The sequence below is a fragment of the Pan paniscus genome, chromosome 10, assembly GCF_029289425.2.
Source record: "Pan paniscus chromosome 10, NHGRI_mPanPan1-v2.0_pri, whole genome shotgun sequence".
Taxonomy (NCBI): Eukaryota; Metazoa; Chordata; class Mammalia; order Primates; family Hominidae; genus Pan; species Pan paniscus.
The window spans coordinates 13411062-13433584 of NC_073259.2; the positions used below are offsets into that span (position 1 = coordinate 13411062).

General features: G+C 47.0%; 1 protein-coding gene and 1 pseudogene across 8 annotated transcripts in view; one reads left to right on the plus strand and one right to left on the minus strand.

The window, feature by feature from the left end:
- SLC2A14 (solute carrier family 2 member 14) overlaps nt 1-20629 on the minus strand; it is a 60580-nt gene extending 39951 nt beyond the window's left edge. The window contains exons 1-2 of one of the 8 annotated variants that reach the window (XM_034935280.2): nt 20093-20629; nt 16874-16948 (exon numbers count right to left, since the gene is read on the minus strand). In XM_034935280.2, coding sequence (XP_034791171.1) covers nt 16874-16891 — 18 coding nt within the window. In that variant the 5' untranslated portion in view covers nt 16892-16948; nt 20093-20629. Of the gene's footprint in view, nt 1-8775; nt 9301-16873; nt 16949-19820; nt 20005-20092 lie in introns of those variants that run through there. The other 7 variants (XM_034935275.2, XM_034935276.2, XM_034935282.2 and 4 more) reach the window with 7 other exon arrangements.
- LOC117975363 (myosin regulatory light chain 2, smooth muscle major isoform-like) lies at nt 17476-18388 on the plus strand (annotated as a pseudogene).
- Nucleotides 20630-22523: the final 1894 nt, after the last annotated feature.

Sequence of the window (22523 nt, forward strand, 5' to 3'; positions counted from 1 at the left end):
ACAGGGTTTCACCATGTTGGCGAGGCTGGTCTTGAACTCCTGACCAAGTGATCCACCCACCTCGGCCTCCCAAAGGGCTGGGATTACAGGCATGAGCCACCGCATCCAGCCAGGTATCGCGCTTTATATATAGCTTGGGAAATCAATGAGCATCATCTGTCCAGTCTTCATCACTTCCCAGAGTAACCCCTTGATTCCCACTCTGGACATTAGGCGTTCCATCTTTACATCCTCTTAAGACAGTTATGTCAATTTCAATTTCTTTTCAGGGAGGGCAGGTAAAACAAAAGCATGCTTCCTCTATTTGTTTTCATTTTTATTTCTTGGAGATGGGGTCTCCCTATGTTGCCCATAGACTGGTCTCAAACTCCTGTGCTCAAGCCATCTTCCTGCCTCAGCCTCCAAAAGTGCTGGGATTACAAGCATGAGCCACTGCGCCCAACTCTCTGTTTGTTTTTTGATGACCACCCCCTTGCTCCCCAAATGGCTGTATCAGCAAATTTGGGAGCTTAAGAAGAAATCTAAACAGGCCATTACTACCCCTGCAGCTGCCTGTTCTCCTCAACCAGTGTGATGCCCCACTTACCCTAAACGTTTACACATGTACCACTGCTTCTTCCACAAATGCTCCTTTTTTTTCTTTTTCTTTGTTTTTGTTGAGACAGGGTCTCACTCTGATGCCCAGGCTGGAGTGCAATTGCACGGTTTCAGCTCACTGCAACCTCCGCCTCCCAGGTTGAAACGATTCTCCTGTCTCAGCCTCCTGAGTAGCTGGGATTACAGGCTTACTCCACCAGCCTGGCTAATTTTTGTATTTTTAGTAGAGATGGGATTTCGCCATGTTGGCCAGGCTGGTCTCGAAATCCTGACCTCAGGTAACCCGCCTGAGCCTCTCAAAGTGCTGGGATTACAGGTGTGAGCCACCGTGCCTGGCTTACAAAAGCTCCCTCTCAATGCACCAGCCTCACAACATGAAGCAGACTTTTAAAAAATCATTTTATAATTATAATTAGCCATATCATATTGTAAACATTTTTATATTTTTAATGCAAAACCAGACATGTAAAATTCTGACTAATTTGATTACACGTATTTAACAAAGTCATTTTCCAAAACTTCAGCTTTCATGGGTTTTGTTTCCTAAAACTGGTTTTCTTAAAAACGTGCCTGCCCAGTCGTAGTGGTGCGTGCTTATAATCCCAGGTAGTTGGGAGGCTTAGGCGGGAGGATCACTTGAGGCCAGCAGCTCTGGGCTGAAGTGTGCTTTGCACGTCAGGTGTTGACACCAAGTTTGGCATCAGTATGATAATCTCCCACGAGCGGGGGACCACAAAGTTACCTAAGGAGAAGTGAACTAGCTTCTCCACAGAGCATGGCCCATATAAGTCCCGTGCTGATCCGCAGTGGGATGGCGCCTGTGAATAGCCAGTTATTGCACTCCAGCCAGAACAACATAGCAAGATCCTGTCTCAAAAACTAATGTGTGTGGTTTGCTCATTTTTCTTTTCTACTTTTCACTACTTTCTTCTACTTTGCAAAAGAAAAGCTACCTCTAATCCATGTTAAACTTTTACTGTGGTGCAAGATGCACAATTTAAGAGTGCATAGCTGCTGAGGAAGAGCACTATTGACGGCATCGATGGAAATGATTAAACGGAGCACCACCCTACTTTAGCCAAGTGTGATTATCCATGGATGAATGACATCAGTATCTTCAGGGAGGCTGTTAGACATACAAATTCTCAGCTCCACCCCAGGCCTGCTGAGTCACAATTTCAGCAGAGTGGGATCAGGAAATCTGTATTAACAAGCCTTTGAAGTGGGTATTAATGAATGCTAATTTTTTTTTTTTTTGAGACAGAGTCTCGCCCTGTCGCTCAGGTTGGAATGCAAAGTTTTAGAAGGATCAATTGGTAAACAAACCCTAAGTAAAGTTCCAGAGTATATTTGTCTTAGAATTAAGAAGATGGTTGGGCCAGGCACGGTGGCTCATGCCTGTAATCCCAGCACTTTGGGAGGCCAAGGCGGGCGGATCACGAGGTCAAGAGATTGAGACCATCTTGGCCAACATGGTGAAACCCCATCTCTACTAAAAATACAAAAATTAGCTGGGTGTGGTGGCACGTGCCTGTAGTTCCAGCTACTCGGGAGGCTGAGGCAGGAGAATGGCTCGAACCCAGGAGGTGGAGGTTGCAGTGAGCCGAAATCTTGCTACTATACTCCAGCCTGAGTGACAGAGCAAGAATCCATCTCAAAAAAAAAAAAAAAACAAACAAAAACCATAAACAAAAACCATTCATAAAACACATATAGGCCAGGCACGGTGGCTCACGCCTGTAATCCTAGCACTTTGGGAGGCCAAGGTGGGTGGATGACTTGAGGTCAGAAGTTTGAGACCGGCCTGACCAAAATGGTGAAACCCCGTCTCTATTAAAAATACAAAATTACCCGAGCGCAGTGGTGCACACCTGTAATCCCAGCTACCTGGGAGGCTGAGGTAGGAGAATCACTTGAACCTGGGAGGTAAAGGTTGCAGCGAGCCAAGATTGCGCCATTGCACTCCAGCCTGGGCAACAAGAGTGAAACTCCATCTCAAAACAAAACAAAACAAACACATATATTCCTTTCTAAAAATTAAATAGTTCTCTTGATCTTACCTTCAGCTTGAGAGGATAGAACAGTACCCTATATCTGCGCTCCCTTTTATTTATTTTTGACAGAGAGTCTCCCTATGTTGCCCAGGCTGGTCTTGAACTCTTGGGCTCAAGCAATTCTCCTGCCTCAGCTTCCCAAGTAGCTGGGATTACAGGCAGGTGCTGCTGGGCCTGGCCCATATGGTCCTTTTTAAAGCAAAATTCCAGGTCAGGCATGGTGGCATGAACACTTTGGGAGGCCAAGGCAGGAGGATCACTTGAGGCCAGGAGGTTGAGACCAACCTGGCCAACATGGTGAAACCCCGTCTTTACTAAAAACAACAAAAAAATTAAAATTAGCCTGGTGTGGTGGCTTGCACCTTTAATCCCACCACTTGGGAGGCTGAGGCAATAAGAACTGTTTGAGCCCAGGAAGTGGAGGCTGGAATGAGCCGAGATCGTGCCACTGCACTCCAGCCTGGGTGACACAGCAAAACTCTTATCTGAAAAAAAACAAAAACAAAATTTCTCCATTTCCTTAAATAATTCCCTATTGAACCTATACCAGTAAGGCATTTGCCCCATTTCTCTATTTGAACCATTCCTGTCAGTCATCAACAAACACTATTTTATGAAATCCAATGGTCAATTCTCGAGCCTTCTTACTCAACCACTCAACATCTGACAAGAACTATCATTCTCTCCTTGTTCATATAAATGGGTTGTATTTTATTACTGAGTTGTAAAAGGACTTTACATATTCTAGATACAAGCCCCTTATCATACATATGATTTGCTATAATTGTCTCCCATTCTGTGGGTTGTCTTTTCACTTCCTTGGGTATCCTTTGAAACACAAACATTTTAATTTTCTTTTCTTTTTCTTTTTGAGATGGAGTTTTGCTCCTATTGCCAAGGCTGGAGTGCAATGGCATGACCTCAGCTCACCACAACTTCCGCCTCCCGGGTTCAAGCGATTCTCCTGCCTCAGCCTCCCGAGTAGCTGGGATTCCAGGCATGTGCCACCACACCCTGCTAATTTTGTATTTTTAGTAGAGATGGAGTTTCTCCATGTTGGTCAGGCTGATCTCAAACTCCCAACCTCAGGTGATCTGCCTGCCTCAGCCTCCCAAAGTGCTGGGATTACAGGCGTGAACCACCCTGCCCAGCCCCAAATTTTAAATTTTGAATATATCCAATATATCCAGTTTTTCATTTGCTCATGCTTCTGTTGTCATAGCTAAGAAATCATTACCCAATCCAAGATCACAAACATTAACATTTATGTTTTCTTCTAAGAGTTTTATGGTTGTAGTACTTTCATCCATTCTGAGTTAATTTTTGTATATAGTATGAGGTAAAGGTCCAGTTGCATTTTTTGGCATACAGTTATCCTCTTGTCCCTTCACCATTTGTTGAAAAGACTATTCTTTCCCCCATTGAATAATCTTGGCACCCTTGTCAAAAATCAGGTGAACAGGCTGGGCGTGATGGCTGGTGCCTGTAATCCCAGCACTTTGAAAGGCTGAGGAGGGCGGATCACCTGAGGTCAGGAGTTGGAGATCAGCCTGACGAACACGGTGAAACCCTGTCTGTACTAAAAATACAAAAAGTTAGCTAGGCGTAGTGGCGCATGCCTGTAATCCCAGCTACTCAGGAGGCTGAGGCAGGAGAATCACTTGAACCCAGGAGGCAGTGGTTGCGATGAGCCAAGATGGTGCCACTGCACTCCAACCTGGGTGACAGAGCAAGACTCCGCTGTCTCAAAAAATAAAAAAAAAAAGGAAATAAATTTTGGAAAGGAAGTGATAGTCAATGTGAGGTGCAAAATATACAGGTTTTGCAAGGAGCGCATTTATTATACATGACCAGGGCTAGGGTATTAACCATGGGAATAAATGACTGAGGTGGACTGGAAAACAAGATGGTTGGAAATTAGTGGACAAGAAACTGAGGGCCAGTTGTCTCCATACATCATGGAATAGCCAGGACTGATGACAGTAGGAATGGTGAAAACCAAGAGAATGAATCAGGCTTCTAAATTTTCAGGGAATGTGGGGGAAGTGACCCAGGAGTTCAGCAGATTATTACAATATCCTGATGGCATGCACTGAAAAGAAGCTGAGTTTTTAAGGGATTAGCAACAGTTTGAAGTAGGCAAAGAGCAGCATCATAAGAGTTACAAACGAAATGCTGAACCTACCCTGTAGTACTTTCAGAGAAGTGAGATCCTCTAACTTGAAAGATCAAGAAGGGGATCATGGGAAACGTGGCATTTATATGGACCTTGAAAGATGAAAAGAATTTTGAGAGAAATAGACTTGGAAAGATAATTCCAGGCAGAGAGATGCTATTACCAACCAAAGAGCTGACACTGCTCCACCCACGCCTGGTGCTTTTGCAAATCCGCCTCCAGAGCCCGTTGCTGTGGTGCTAATAGCATCCTTGGTGTTACCAGAGCTGGTTAGCAGTTGGCCACCAGGTGGCAGTGTATATCTTTGCGCCATCCCTCCCAGTACTGGCCCTGGAGAAAAACTGGAAGTGAGAATTAGCACAGGTACAGCTGAGGTGAGATCAGTGGCTTGTGGATTGTGTATTTAGTTAGGCCTGAAGAAGCAAAGCCCTTAGAGAAGAGGATAAATTTGGGAACATTTAGGGAAAATATCAGGCAGAAGATAAAAGGAAAGGAAATTGCCTCAGGGCGAGAGTATAATGAGGTCTAAAAAGTAGTAGGGGGCTCTTGGAGGGACAGCCATGTCCTCCTGGCCATTCCTTTAGGAACTAGTTGGTCAGGATAGCCACGCTGCCCTAGGCTTTACAAAACTCCGGAAATACACTCTTGGAACCAGAGGTGACAATTCACTGAATGAGGATTACCCCAACCAGCCACAGCAGGAAATCCTTGGAGAAGGTGTGCGCTGATTGGATCAGAGGCACAAAGGAAAAGAATCCCAGCATGAAGGACCAGTTGGAATGCCAAGACTCCATAAACCACTGCAAGAAAAATGCCTTATGGTGAGGGTTCTGGGATTTGGGATCATTTCCAGATGAGAATCCACAGATGACTCACTGCCTCACACAGTCCTTCTGAGGTTGTTAAACAGATTGTTTCCATCAGTACTGAGTCAGGAATTGAGGCTGCTCACCACTGCACTTACTTGTCAACTTTTTTTTTTTTTTTTTTTTTTTCCTGAGACAGAGTTTCACTCTTGTGGCCCAGGCTGAAGTGCAATGGCGCAATCTCAGCTCACTGCAACCTCTGCCTCCTGGGTTCAAGCGATTCTCCTGCCTCAGCCTCCCGAGTAGCTAGGATTAGAGGCATGCACCATCATGCCCAGCTAATTTTTTATTTTTAGTAGAGACGGGGTTTCTCCATGTTGGTCGGGGTGGTCTCGAACTCCAGACCACAAGTGATCCACCCACCTCGGTCTCTCAAAGTGCTGGGATTACAGGCGTGAGCCACCTCGCCCGGCATCAACTGTTTTCATAAATTAATTATCAGTTGTTTAAAGAAAGAAGTAGCCAAAAGGAAGAACCAAAGAGAGAGGGGAGATGTGAAGATTTGTAGTGCAAGGTGAAGAAAAGGCACCAGAGCAACATTGGAAGAGAGTTTGGGAGCAATAGTCTTTTTTTTGGTGGGGGGGAGGCTTGTTTATTCCCCATAATAATTTTCAAAAACTATGTATTTCCCCTACACATTTTTAAGTTGACATCTAAGAAAATTTTTTTATGTTTAAGTAGCTTCCAGGGATTAATTTCTGCTGTCTATTATCTGGTATACATGCTTTCAGTACCACTGCTAGCTTTTCCATTGCTTTTGTGCAAATTAGGCAAAGGTGCCCTTTTGGGAAAAAGCAGGTTTTCTAGGAACGGTACTCTTGTGTAAAGAAAAAATGTGCCCCTTCCTCTGGATGAGGAGGAGAGCCTGGCCAGTGGATTGCAGGCTGTATTTCAGCCTCTACTTACCCCACAAAACCGCACAACTAAGTTTCAGCCCTTCACTTGTCCCGAAAACTATACAAACCATACATAAAAGCTTTGTAAACTTTAACTGAAAAAACAGGCCATGCGCGGAGGCTCACCCTTGTAATCCCAGCACTTTGGGAGGCTGAGGCAGCAGATCTCCTGAGGTCAGGAATTCCAGACCAGCCTGGCCAACATGGTGAATCCCCATCTATACTAAAAAGACAAAAATTAGCCAGGTATGGTGGCGCACGCCTGCAATCCCACCTACTCGGGAGGCTGACGCAGGAGAAATGCTGGAACCCGGGAGGCAGAGGTTGCAATGAGCTGAGATTACGCCACTGCACTCCAGCCTGGGCGACAGAGCGAGACTCCATTTCAAAAAAACAAAAACAAAAACAAAGGCCAGTATGGTGACTCAGGTCTGCAATCCCAGCACTTTGGGAGGCCAAGTCAGGTGGATCACGAGGTGAGGAGTTTGAGACCAGCTTGACCAACATGGTGAAACCCCGTCTCTACTAAAAATACAAAAATTAGCTGGGCATGGTCGCGCATGCCTGTAATCCCAGCTACTCAGGTGGCTGAGGCAGCAGAATTGCTTGAACCCAGGAGGCGGAGGTTGCAGTGAGCCGAGATCACGCCACTGCACTCCAGCCTGGGCTACAGAGCCAGACTTCGTCTCTCAAAAAAAAAAAAAAAAAAAAAAAAAGAAGACACCAAACTGCGTGCGGTGGCACATGTCTGTAATACCAGCACTTTGGAAGGCCGAGACAGGTGGGTAACTTGAGGTCAGGAATTTGAAACCTGCCTGGCTGAGAGGTGACAGCGTGCTGGCAGTCCTCAGAGCCCTCGCTTGCTCTCAGCGCCCCCTTTGCTTGGGTTCCCAATTTGGCGGCACTTGAAGAGCCCTTCAGCCCACCGCTGCACTATGGGAGTCCCTTTCTGGGCTGGCCAAAGCCAGAACCTGCTCCCTCAGCTTGCAGGGAGGTGTGGAGGGAGAGGCACCAGCAGGAACCGGGGCTGCACGCAGCGCTTGCGGGCCAGCTGGAGTTCTGGGTGTGCGTGGGCTTGGCGGGCCCTGCACTCGGAGCGGCCGGCGGGCCCTGCCGGCCCCGGGCAGTGAGGGGCTTAGCACCCGGGCCAGCAGCTGCGGAGAGTGTACTGGGTCCCCCAGCAGTGCCAGCCCACCGGCGCTGCGCTCGATTTCTCACCGGGCCTTAGCCGCCTTCCCACGGGGCAGGGCTCGGGACCTGCAGCCCGCCATGCCTGAGCCTTCCCACCCCCTCCATGGGCTCCTGTGCGGACGAGTCTCCCCGACGAATGCCGCCCCCTGCTCCACGGCGCCCAGTCCCATCGACCGCCCAAGAGCTGAGGAGTGCGAGCGCATGGCGCGGGACTGGCAGGCAGCTCCACCTGCAGCGCCGGTGCGTGATCCACTAGGTGAAGCCAGTTGGGCTCCTGAGTCTGGTGGGCACTTGGAGAACCTTTATGTCTAGCTCAGGGATTGTAAATACACCAATCGGCACTCTGTATCTAGCTCAAGGTTTGTAAATACACCAGTCAGCACCCTGTGTTTAGCTCAAGGTTTGTGAGTGCACCAATTGACACTCTGTATCTAGCTGCTCTGGTGGGGCCTTGGAGAACCTGTGTGTGGAAACTCTGTATCTAACTAATCTGATGGGCACGTGGAGAACATTTGTATCTGGCTCAGGGATTGTAAACGCACCAATCAGCGCCCTGACAAAACAGGCCACTCGGCTCTACCAATCAGCAGGATGTCGGTGGGGCCAGATCAGAGAATAAAAGCAGGCTGCCCAAGCCCGCATTGGCAACCAGTTTGGGTGTCCTTCCAAACTGTTCAAGCTTTGTTGTTTCACTCTTTGCAATAAATCTTGCTACCGCTCACTTTTTATGTCCATGTTGCTTTTATGAGCTGTAACACTCACCGCAAAGGTCTGCAGCTTCATTTTTGAGCCCAGCGAGACTACGAGGCCACCGGGAGGAACGAACGACTCCTGACGCGCTGCCTTAAGAGCTGCGACACTCACGGCGGAAGTCTGCAGCTTCACTCCTGAGCCAGCAAGACCACGAACCCAGCAGAAGGAAAAAACTCCGAACGCATCTGAACATCAGAAGGGAGGGACTCCAGACGCACCACTTTAAGGGCTGTAACAGTCACTGCGAGGGTCTGCGGCTTCATTCTTGAAGTCAGTGAGACCAAGAACCCACCAATTCCAGACACACTGCCACCATTGTGAAACTCCATCTCTATTAAAAATACAAAAAAATTAGCTGGGTGTGCTGGTGCATGCCTGTAGTCCCAGCTACCTGGGAGGCTGAGGCAGGAGAATGAACCCAGGACACAGAGGTTGCAGTGAGCTGAGACTGTGCCACTGCACTCCCGCCTGGGCGACAGAGTGACTCCATCTTAAAAAAAAATAAAAAATAAACCTTGGAATACAGACATAGCTCATTCAATTCATTGACATATAAACTAAATGACAAACATACTGTTTATGGAGAAACCTGTGAGCCACATCTTTTGGCTTTGGAAGCCAAAAGCCTAACTTCCTTTTTTTTATTTCAGATGAAAAACTTATCTCCCTATATCAACCATCTTCCTTTTTTTTCTTTTTTTTTTTTTTTGAGACGGAGTCTCACTCTGTTGCCCAGGCTGGGGTGCAGTGGCATGATCTTGGCTCACTGCAACCTCCACCACCCGGGTTCAAGCGATTCTCCTGCGTCAGCCTCACGAGTAGCTGGCACTACAGGCATGTGCCACCATGCCTGGCTAATTTTTTGTGTTTTTTAGTAGAGCCAGGGTTTCACTGTGGTAGCCAGGATGGTCTTGATCTCCTAACCTCGTGATCTGCACACCTCGGCCTCACAAAGTGCTGGGATTACAGGTGTCAGCCCCCGTGCCCGGCCACCACATTGTTTTGATTACAGCTTACTGCTGAATTTTGAGAGTGCTTTACATTCTCTAGAAACAAATCCTTTGGGATATGTGGTTTGCAAATATCTTCTCTGAATGTAGCCTATCTTTTCACCATATACGTGGGGCCTTTTGCAGAGCAAAAGCTTTTCATTTTGATAAGCCCAAATTTATCAATTTTTCCTCTTGTGGTTTGAGCTTTTACCGTCTTTTGTTGTTGTTGTTGTTGTTTTTTGACATGGAGTCTCACTCTGTCGCCCAGGCTGAGTGCAGTGGTGCAGTCTCAGCTCACTGCAACCTCCGCCTCCCGGATTGAAGCCATTCTCCTGCCTCAGCCTTCCAACTAGCTGGGACTGCAGGTGCCCACCACCATGCCTGGCTAATTTTTTGTATTTTTAGTAGAGACGGGGTTTCACCATGTTAGCCAGGATGGTCTCGATCTCCTGACCTCATCATCCGCCGGCCTCGGCCTCCCAAAGTGTTGGGATTACAGGCGTGAGCCACCGTGCCCGGCTGAGCTTTTACTGTTAAGTCTCTTTTACTATAACACGGGCATGCTCACTTGTTTATGTAATGAACATGGCTGCTTAAATGCTATGACGTTGGAACTGAGTAGCTGTAGTGGTGACTGAGCCGCTATGGCCCACAAAGCCTCTATCTGCACAAAAAGAGTCAGCCGACCCAGGCTCTAATCAGATAAGCCTCCATCCTCTTAGGGTATTTTCATATGCCTTTCCCTCTATCTGAAACACTCTTTCTCCAGATCTCCTCATGGCCGGCTCTTTATGTCATTCTGGTTTCTGCTCAAATTTACCGTAAAGAGGCCTTCCCTGACCACACTACAGGTATATCTCGCTTTATTGCATTTTGCTTCATTGCATTTTGCTCCTATTGCGCTTTTTTACAAATTGAAGGTTTGTGGCAATCCTATGTTAAGCAAGTCTATTGGCCTCATTTTTCCAACAGCATGAGCTCACTTTGAGTCTCTGTGCCACATTCTGGTAATTCTTGTAATATTTCAAACATTTCGTTGTTATTATATCTGTTATAGTGATCTGTGATCAGTGATCTTTGATATTACTATTGTCATTGTTTTGGCATGAACCATACCTATATAAGACAATGAATATACAAAAATTAGCCAGGCAGGCTGGGCACGGTGGCTCCCACCTGTAATCCCAGCACTTTGGGAGGCCAAGGTGGGCGGATCACGAGGTCAGGAGATCGAGACCATCCTGGCTAACATGGTGGACCCCATCTCTACTAAAAATACAAAATATTAGCCAGGCGTGGTGGCACATGCCTGTAGTCCCAGCTACTCGGGAGGCTGAAGCAGGAGAATCTCTTGAACCTGGGAGGCGGAGGTTACAGTGAGCCGAGATCGTGCCACTGCACTCCAGCCTGGGCGGCAGAGTGAGACTCTGTCTCAAAAAAAAAAAAATGAAAATAAAAATAAAAAAAGACAATAAATCTAATCAATAAATACTGTATGCATTCTGACTGCTCCACTAACTGGCCATTCCCCATTTCTCTCTCCTTCTCTCTCTTCTCAGGCCTCCCTATTTCCTGAGACAATAATATTGAAAATTAGGCCAATTAAAAACCCTAAATGGCATCTAAGAATTCAAGTGAAAGAGTCAAACATATCTCACTTTAAATCAAAAGCTAGAAATGATTAAGATTAGTGATAAAGGCATGTCAAAAGCCAAGAGAAGCCAAAAGCAAGGCCTGTTGCACCAAACAGTTAGCCAAGCTATAAATACCAAGGAAAAGTTCTTGAGGAAAATTAAAAGTGCTACTCCAGTGAACACACAAATGATAAGAAAGTGAAACAGGGGCCAGGCATGGTAGCTCACGCCTGTAATCCCAACACTTTGGGAGGCCGAGGCGGGTGGATCATCTGAGGTCAGGAGTTCGAGACCATCCTGGCCAACATGGCAAAACCCTGTCTCTACCAAAAATACAAAAATTAGCCAGGCATGGTGGCGTGTGCTTGTACCCAGCTAATCCCAGCTACCCAGGAGGCTGTGGCAGGAGAATCGCTGGAACCCAGTGGGCAGAGGCTGCAGTGAGCTGAGATTGCACCACTGCACTCCAGCCTGGGTGACAGACCAAGACTCTGTCTCAAAAAAAAAGAAAAGAAAAGAAAAGAAAAGAAAGTGAAACAGATGTATTGCTGATATGGAGAAAGTTTTAGTGGTCTAGATAGACCACTAAACATTTTCTTAAGCCAAAGCCTAATCCAGAGCAAGGCCCTAACTTTCTTTAATTTTTTCTTTTTTCTTTGAGATGGAGTCTTGCTCTGTTGCCTAGGCTGGAGTGAGTGCAGTGGCATGATCTCAGCTCACTGCAACCTCCACCTCCTGGGTTCAAGCTATTCTCCTGCCTCAGCCTCCCAAGTAGCTGGAACTATAGGCGCCCGCCACCACGCCCAGCTAATTTTTATATTTTTTAGTAGAGACAGGGTTTCACTATGTTGGCCAGGCTGATCTAGAAATCCTGGCCTCAGGTGATCCACCCACCTCAGCCTCCCAAAGTGCTGGGATTACAGGCATAAGCTACTGGGCCCAGCCAACTTTCTTTCATTTTATGAAGGCTGAGAAAGGTGAGGAAGCTGTAGAAGAAACGTTAGAAGGTAGCAGAAGTTGGTTCATGAGGTTTAAGGAAAGAAGCTGTCCCTATAACTTAAAAGTACAAGGTAGGTGAAGCAGCAAGTGCTGATACAGAAGCTACAACTAGTTATCCAGATCTAGCTAAGATAATTGATAAAAGTGGCAACACTATACAACAGATTTTCAGTGTAGATGAAAAAGCCTTATATTGGGGAAGATGCCATCTAGGACTTTCGTGGTTTTTTTTTTTTTTTTGAGACAGAGTTTCACTTTTGTCGCCCATGCTGGAGTGCAATTGCTCAATCTCGGCTCACGCCTGTAATCCCAGCACTTTGGGAGGCTGAGGCAGGCAGATCACAAGGTCAGGAGATTGAGACCATCCTGGCTAACACGGTGAAACCCCGTCTCTACTAAAAACACAAAAAATTAGCCGCGCATGGTGGCGGGCGCCTGTAGTCCCAGCTACTCTGGAGGCTGAGGTAGGAGAATGGCGTGAACCCGGGAGGCGGAGGTTGCAGTGAGCCGAGATCGCGCCACTGCACTCCAGCCTGGGTGACAGAGTCAGACTTCGTCTCTCAAAAAAAAAAAAAAAAAAAAAAAGACACCAAACCGCGAGCGGTGGCACATGTCTGTAATACCAGCACTTTGGAAGGCCGAGACAGGTGGATAACTTGAGGTCAGGAATTTGAAACCTGCCTGGCTGAGAGGTGACAGCGTGCTGGCAGTCCTCAGAGCGAGCCCTCGCTTGCTCTCAGCGCCCCCTCTGCCTGGGTTCCCAATTTGGCGGCACTTGAAGAGCCCTTCAGCCCACCGCTGCACTATGGGAGTCCCTTTCTGGGCTGGCCAAAGCCAGAACCTGCTCCCTCAGCTTGCAGGGAGGTGTGGAGGGAGAGGCACCAGCAGGAACCGGGGCTGCACGCAGCGCTTGCGGGCCAGCTGGAGTTCTGGGTGTGCGTGGGCTTGGCGGGCCCCGCACTCGGAGCGGCCGGCGGGCCCTGCCGGCCCCGGGCAGTGAGGGGCTTAGCACCCGGGCCAGCAGCTGCGGAGAGTGTACTGGGTCCCCCAGCAGTGCCAGCCCACCGGCGCTGCGCTCGATTTCTCACCGGGCCTTAGCTGCCTTCCCACCGGGCAGGGCTCGGGACCTGCAGCCCGTCGTGCCTGAGCCTTCCCACCCCCTCCGTGGGCTCCTGTGCGGACGAGCCTCCCCGACGAATGCCGCCCCCTGCTCCACGGCGCCCAGTCCCATCGACCGCCCAAGAGCTGAGGAGTGCGAGCGCATGGCGCGGGACTGGCAGGCAGCTCCACCTGCAGCGCCGGTGCGGGATCCACTGGGTGAAGCCAGCTGGGCTCCTGAGTCTGGTGGGGACTTGGAGAACCTTTATGTCTAGCTCAGGGATTGTAAATACACCAATCAGCACCCTGTGTTTAGCTCAAGGTTTGTGAGTGCACCAATGGACATTCTGTATCTAGCAGCTCTGGTGGGGCCTTGGAGAATCTGTGTGTGGAAACTCTGTATCTAACTAATCTGATGGGGATGTGGAGAACATTTGTATCTAGCTCAGGGATTGTAAACGCACCAATCAGCGCCCTGACAAAACAGGCCACTAGGCACTACCAATCAGCAGGATGTGGGTGGGGCCAGATAAGAGAATAAAAGCAGGCTGCCCGAGCCAGCATTGGCAACCAGGTTGGGTCTCCTTCCACACTGTGGAAGCTTTGTTCTTTCACTCTTTGCAATAAATCTTGTTGCTGCTCAGTCTCTAGGTCCAAGCTGTTTTTATGAGCTATAACACTCACCGCAAAGATCTGCAGCTTCACTTTTGAGCCTAGCGAGACCACGAGGTCACCGGGAGAAACAAACGATTCCAGACGTGCTGTTTTAAAAGCTGTGACACCACGAAGGTCTGCAGCTTCACTCCTGAGCCAGCAAGACCATGAACCCACCAGAAGGAAGAAACTCTGAACACACCTGAACATCAGAAAGGACAGACTCCAGACTCACCACCTTAAGGGCTGTAACACTCACTGCGAGGGTCCGCAGCTTCATTCTTGAAGTCAGTGAGACCAAGAACCCACCAATTCCAGACACATGGCCACCACTGTGAAACCCCATTTCTATTAAAAATACAAAAAAATTAGCTGGGTGTGCTGGTGCATGCCTGTAGTCCCAACTACCTGGGAGGCTGAGGCAGGAGAATGAACCCAGCAGACGGAGGATGCAGTGAGCTGAGATTGTGCCACTGCACTCCAGCCTGGGCGACAGAGGGAGACTCCGTCTCAAAAAAAAAAAAAAACACAAAAAACAAAAAAAAACATTGGTGATTCATGGGAGGAGGTCAAAATGTCAACATTAACAGAACTTTGGAAGAAGTTGATTCCAACCATCATGGATGACTTTGATGGGTTCAAGACTTAAGTGGAGGAAGTAACTGTAGATGTGGTAGAAATAGCAAGAGAACTAGAATTAGAAGTGGAACCCGAAGATGAGACTGAATTGTTGCAATCTCATAAGAAAACTTGAATGGATGAGGAGGTGCTGCTTATGCATAAGCAAAGAAAGTGCTTCTTGGCTGGGCTCAGTGGCTCACACCTGTAATCCCAGCACTTTGGGAGGCTGAGGCAGGCAGATCACAAGGTCAGTAGTTTGAGACCAGCCTGGCCAATATGGTGAAACCCCATCTCTACTAAAAATACAAAAATTAGCTGGGTGTGGTGGCGTGCGCCTGTAGTCCCAGCTACTCGGGAGGCTGAGGCAGAAGAATCACTTGAACCTGGGAGGTGGAGGTTGCAGTGAGCCGAGATCGTTCCACTGCACTCCAGCCTGGGTGACAGAGTGAGACTCTGTCTCAAAAAAAAAAAAAAAAAAAAAAGGAAGTGTTTCTAGACATGGAATCTACTCCTAGTAAACGTGTTGTGAATATTGTTGAAATGACAGCAAAGGATTTCAAATATTACGTAAATTTAGTTAATAAAGCAGTAACAAAGTGTGAGAGAACTGACTCGAATTATGAAAGAAGTTCTACTTGGCTAAAATGCTATCAAACAGCATCACATGCTACAGAGAACTCCTTCGTGAAAATAAGAGTCTATAATAGATGCAGCAAACTTCACTGTTGTCTTACTTAAATAAATTGCTACAGCCACCCCAGCCTTTAGTAACCACAACCCTGATCAGTTGGCAGCCATCAATGCTGAGGCAAGACCCTCCAGAGGCAAAAAGATTATGACATGCTGAAGGCTCAGATGATTGTTAGCATTTTTTAGCAAGAAGGTATTTTTAAATTAAGGTATATACATTTTGTTTAGACACAATGCTATTGTACAGGAAATACACAACAGTATAATGTAACATAACTTTTATATGCACTGGGAAGCCAAAGTATTTCTGACTCACTTTATTGGATATTAGCTTTCTCTCAGTAGTCTGGAACCAAACCTGCACTGTCTCTGAGGTATGCCTGTATTTAGAATAATCAAAATCCTCCCCGTCAATTCCACCATTTTCTATCCCCTTATCTTGCTTTATTTTTCTTCTTAGAATTTATCACTTCCTTCTCTATCAGGGTAGTCGTAGGCACCAAGAGTGCCTGTAGTATAATAGCTACTCGAGAAATATTTCAGTGAATAAATGAGTCATAAAGAACTACTACATCTTCCCAGAAAAAAGCTACATATTAGCCTGTAAATTGTTTTGTTAGAGAAAAAATACTTGAATAAAAGAATATGTCTGGTCAGGCACAGTGGCTCGCTCATGGCTGTAATCCCAGCATTTTGGGAGGCCGAGGCAGGTGGATCACTAGAGATCAGGAGTTCAAGACCAGTCTGGCCAACATGGAGAAACCCCATCTCTACTAAAAATACAAAATTAGCCGGGCATGGTGGCTCATGCCTGTAATCCCAGCTACTCGGGAGGCTGAGGCAGAAGAATCGTTTGAACCCAGGAGGCGGAGGTTGCGGTGAGCCGAGATCACACCATGGCGCTCTAGCCTGGGCAACAAGAGTGAAACTCCATCTCAAAAAAAAAAAAACAGTGTTGACTAAGTATGCTCTGCTTCTCTAAGTGTCACATTAAAATGCTCAGAAAAAATCTGGGAGTCGGAGATGCAAAGCATTCAAGATGCGGGTAAGTTCCCAGAAAATAAGCTTAGTGAGTCTTTCCAGAGGTGAGCACATGTGGCAAATTAGGCATTACGTAACTTAACCACCAGATGCTGCCTATCCTACCCTCCAGCCCAATCCAAAGGCTCATATGTTGCTGTACATTTTCTTGATCTTTATCACAGTATGCAAGTACAATGACTCAGTTACACTCTATAGTCTGCTCTAGAAAAAGTTATTATTACTGTGTACATTCATATATTACTCTATGTTACTCTTCACGCATATATAGCCATGGTTCTTTCCAAGGAAATTCCCGCAAAACCAGTTGCATAGGATTATTACGGAGGCCTGTTTGCAATTACAATGCTGATCATAAATATTTTATCATTCGTCTTGTTCTTGATAATATTAAAGCACAAAAGGCTGCAAATGGCAAAGAGTAATTGCTTATGAATAAAAAGATTTTGGGAATGTACCAAGTCTGTTGGCTGTAACAGTCTCTCCCACCACCACTTATGTATATTACACATTATCAAGACATGAAAAGTTTAGGAAGATGATAGGTACTGTGATTATCAACATAACTCTGACAAACCAATTTGATATCTGACATCAGTTTTAATACTCACATTCTGTCTGTTGTCCATCTCTCTGCTATCCTAGGAATTGACTCCCTCTCCAATTTCTCTTCAAGGTACTGCTTCCTGTAAATTGTAATTGTCTAGTTATTCATTTACTCCATCTACTTAAGCTCCTTGAGGGAAGAGGCTGTGATTTAGCCCCCTCGCCAATGGACACTCCAATAAATACTTCTGGAAGAAAAGTGAAAATTTATATAATTCTATTGATGTTTTAGATTAACTCAATTCTGGGATCCTCAACAAAGTTTATTCTACTCATTCAGTAGCCATTGAGAAGCATTTTTTCAAATAAGGGTTCTGGGGAGAGACAGCTGAAGGTAAGGTAAAAATGTCTCTCCTATATTTTGAGTTGTTTCTCTGTCACCAACTAGCAGTTTCTCCATCTGCAAAATGAGCAAGGATTGGATTAGGTAATCTTGCTGTCATAAAATTCTGTGATTTAATGTGGTTTACCTTGCCATATAAAATTTAAAACACTTAGAACAAGCCACCTCTCCTCATAGCATCACCTTAGCCTAAACTGCTTCAGTGAGCCACAGTGAAGTTGGAAGTCGTGATTCTGCTTTAACCAGTTACCAAATGTGAGCCTGTTTCCTCCTCTACCAGCTCTCCTGACTTGGACTGATAGTTCTGAAGGTCTGCTGAGATACGTTATGTTGAACACCTGTATTATTTCCTGAGTCTATTAGGAGGAGGAGAATTAGGACAGACTGTCCCTTCCACTATTCCACATCCTCCTTATTTCATTTTCATTTCTCTCTGCTACCTTCCCCACCCTGCGCCTCACTGTTTTTGTTCCTGTATCAGCTAGTTCTTATCTTCTAGGTCATTCACACTTGGAAAAAACAAATAAAGTCAAACCAAAAAAAAACCTCAGAACTCTTTTAACTCAAATAAATATACTTTTCAAAAAAAGTAAAGTAGTATGGTCAGCCCAGCTCCAAGAACCCAGTGAAGCCCCCACCCACCTGAAGCCAAAATGTTCAGCAAGTGGACCAAAGCCAAGACCACCAAGAAGCGACCACAGCACAGGGGGCCACATCCAATGTCTTTGTGATGTTCGACCAGTTCCACATCCAGGAGTTTAAGGAGGCTTTCAACATGATTGACCAGAACCATGATGGCTTCATTGACAAGGGGGACAGCACGACATGCTGGCTTCACCACGGAAGAACCCCATGGATGAATACCTGCAGGGCATGATGAGCGAGGCCCCAGGGCCCATCAACTTCACCACTTCCCTCACCATGTTTGGGGAGAAGCTGAATGGAACAGACCCCCAGGATGTGATCCAAAACGGCTTCACCTGCTTCAACGAGGAATCCTCAGGTTTCATTCATGAGGACCACCTCCAGGAGCTGCTCACCACCATGGGTGACAGCTTCACAGATGAAGAAGTGGATGAGATGTACTGGGAGGCACCCATTGATAAAAAAAGACAAGTTCAACTAGGTGGAGTTCACCTGCATCCTCATACATGGCGCCAAGGGCAAAGATGACTAGGCCACCCCAGCCCTCGCGACACCCTGGCCCCCCCGCCAGTCATCCCCCCACCCCCGGCACACACTGGTCTGTACCAGCTCTCTGCCCACGACCTTCTCTCAGGGGATCCTCCCTTTGAGGGCTTCGGGTCCCAGCTCCCAGTGGAGAAATCACGCCAAGAGAAGTGCAGTGCAGGACTGAGGCAGGTGTTCTCACTGTGACCCTAGGGCCCTGGGCTGGAGTCTCTGACCCCTCCAAGGAAAGACCGCCTTATGAAGAGATGGGCCTCCAGGACCTGGAGGTACTGAGAGAAAGCCCCCAAGACAGCCATTCCTGGGCTGCTCCCCAAGGAGGAAGGGAAACTGTGTGCCCCCAGGAGGAAGGGACCCTTAGTCCTGAGATCCAATACCACTTCACATGCATCCCCACCCAAACACAAGTTCACCAAAGTCCCCTCTCAGAGGACAGGACACTAGACTCCTCCCCTACACCCTGTTGAGCCACCAGCGCACCCACCCAGAGCAGCCACCCATCGTGGGAGTGTGCTCAAGAAGCCATCTGTCCCAGGGGAGGCAGAATCTCCAACAGAGGGCTGAGCACGGAAAAAAAAAACAAAAAAAAAGAAAAAGAAAAAAAAAGTAAGGTACTATTTATTTATCTGTAAAATTAACTCAGATTAATTCTTCTTAAAAATCAATGGAAATTCTAAATTTAGTCTGTGTATTAAACTGGGACAAAACTAATAACAGTATTTTACCAAGGACACTTGGCCTTACTCCCCTTCTGTCACACTTCAGACATAAATCACTGAATGAATCCAGCACTGAATAAATGAATGATCCATAATTTCCTAAGACAATTCCAATTTTCATCTTGCACAAATCTACAAAGCTGATGCACCCGCACAGCACTTGAACTCCTGGTAGGTATCTTTCAAGGCCAAGGCAGTTCCTCCTCCCGAATCCAGTTCCCTCCGCCTGGATCATGCTCCCAAGGCTCCCTCATTTCATTCAGGTCTCCTGCCAAAAGACACTTCCTCACAAAGGCCTCTCAGACCGACCCCTTTCCCACTCCCAACTTTACAGTCCACTCCCCTAGCCCTACTACATTTTTATTCATGAAGATTTACGGCATTTTGTTACGTATCTATACATTTTCTTGTCTGTCTCTTCCCTAGAATATACAGTCCAGCAAGGCAAGGGCTGGGGTGGCTTCGTTTGCTGTGGGATCCCAGCACCTAGAGCGGAGCCCAGGACATAGTAGGTGCTCAGTAAATCACAAATCTCTTCTCCAAGGCTCCAAGGCTAGTTTCCCAGAGCCGCGGCTCTCTTCTTTCTTAGCCCGGCCCACCTCCGAGTAGCCGCCCACCTCTACTCTAGCTCGGCCACCTCTACCCCAGCTCAGGTCCTCATTCCCGCACCCCCCGGCCGCAGGGACGGCGCGGCGCACCCACCTCCCAGACCCCGCGACTGCGGTTGGGCCCCGCGGCTTCGCTCAACCACGCACCTCCCGGGCCGCTGCGCCCCCGCGCTGGCCCCAGGCCGCCGCCGTGCCCGGCAGTGACAGCGACCGCGCCGCTGCGCTCCCGCCGGCCCCGCCTGCAGCCGTTGGGACCCACTAACTGCCTCGAAAAGCCTAGGATTCGACTTTGAATGGTCCGTTAATGTGGTTACAAAACGTGACTCGGTTCATCGGGCGCCCTCTGTAAGCAAGACAAGCACCCACCTGCGGTCAGAGCAGGAATCCCGCTCGCGGTCGGGGTTCTCCGGCCCCTCCCGGCTTCTCACCTGCGCACCGCACGGTCCAGCCCCGGCGGCTGCTGGGGATCCCTCCGAGCGCCCCCTCAGGCGTCTTCCTGCGACCGGGCGGGGGAACTCTTTACGGGGAAACAGTTTTGGGACCCACCACCCTTGGCGCCGCCGTTAGGAGGGTGTGAACGTATCTATTTTCAAAGATACCCGAGCCCCTCACCGCCTGCAGCAGGGAGATAGTGCCTGGGCTATCCCCGCGGGCGGGCCGGCTGGGCTGGGAAGGCCCAGGGCGAGATCCTGTAAAGAGTTATTTCGGGCCGCGCACGGTGGCTCACACCTGTACTCCTAGCACTTTTGGAGGCCGAGGAGGGCGGATAACTTGAGGTCAGGGGTTCGAGACCAGCCTGGCCAACATGGCGAAACCCAGTCTTTACTAAAAATAACAAAATTAGGGGGCTTGGCGGTGCGCTCCTATAGTCCCAACTGCTTGGGAGGCTGAGACAGGAGAATCGCTTGAACCCAGGAGGCGGAGGTTACAGTGAGCTGAACTCCGCCATTGCACTCCAGCCTGGGTAACAGCTCAAGATTCCGTCTCAAAAAACAAACAAACAAACAAACAAACAAACCAGTTATTTCGGACTCAGGAGCTCTTTTTGGATGAAAAGCCCCGTGGTCGTTCTCTCCACCTCCTGGAAAAGACTCTCTAGGTTTTCGGCTTTGGAGTAATAAAGATCATCCCCTGCTGCCCCATTGGTACCATCCAGGGTAAGGCCCCTGCAGACAGCACGAAGGTGTTTTGGAGAGATTGTTCTCCCCTAGCCCAAGCATAAGGCTTACCTTGGAATTACCTGGAGCCTTACCACGACAGCATGGCCTTCAGTACAGGGTTGACAAGTCAATAGCAAACAAGGGCCATTAAAAGGGTCTATACTGCACTTCTCAAATGAGGATATCTCAGTCAACAATAAACATGTCAAAAGGCATGCAACTGGATTGTTGATCAGGGAACTTCACATTAAAACTACATGAGATACCAATTCGTGCCCACTAGAATGACTAAAATAAAGATGGGAGTTGGGGTGTGGAGAAAAAAGGAAGTGAATGCCAAACCTGGGGAATGTGGAACATTCAGAACTCTCACACATTTGTTAATGGGGTACAAATTGATAAATTGTTTGGCAATATTTATTAGAACATATGGCTACCCCACGATCCAAGAATTCCACTCCTAGGTATACACTCAACAGAAATGTATACATATATTCACCAAAAAGTAGGTACTAAAATGTTCATCTCAGCCTGGCCTTTGCATTGAGTATTTTAAAAGTATATTTAGGCAGGATGCAGTGGCTCATGCCTGTAATCCCAGCACTTTGGGAGGCCGAGGCAGGTGGATCATGAGATCAGGAGTTCAAGACCAGCCTGGCCAACATGGTGAAACCCCGTCTCTACTGAAAAGACAAAAACTAGCCGGGCGTGGTGGCATGCGCCTGTAATCCCAGCTACTCCGGAGACTGAGGCAGGAAAATTGCTTGAACCCGGGAGGTGGAGGTTGCAGTGAGCCGCGATCACGCCACTGCACTCCAGCCTGGGCCAGAGAGCAAGATTCCATCTCAAAAAAATATATAAATATATATATAAATATATAAAATATATACATATATAAATATTTATATAACTATATATAAATATATAAATATATATTTATATATAAATTATATATAAATACATATATAAATACATATATAAATATATATTTATATATAAATTATATATATTAAATATTATATTTAATATTATATCTAAATTTAAATATTTAAATATTTAAATATTATATTTAAAATTAAATATATATTTAATTATATATATTATATATAAATATATATTTATATTTATATATGTATTTTTATATATTTATTTATATATATATAGTTTCTTTGGGAGACCAAGGCAGGCAGATTACCTGAGGCTAGGAGTTCAAGGCCAGCCTGCCCAACATGGCAAAACCCCATCTCTACTAAAAATACAAAAATTAGCCGGGCATGGTGATGCACGCCTGCAATTCCAGCTACTTGGGAGAATGAGGCCTGAAAATTGCATGAATCCAGGAGGCAGAGGTTGCAGTCAGCCAAGATTGCACCACTGCACTCCAGCCTGTGTGACAGAGTGAGACTCCCTTTCAAAAAAAAAAATTAAAAACAATTATTGCTATGAATTGAATGTTTCTACCCCCTCAATATTAACATGTTGAAATCCTAAACCCCAATGTGATGGTATTAGGGTATAGAACCTTTGGAATGTGATTAGGTAATAAGAGTGGTGTCTCATCAATGAGATTAGTGTACTTATAAAAGAGACACCAGGGCCAGGCTCAGTGGCTCAAGCCTGTAATCCTAACACTTTGA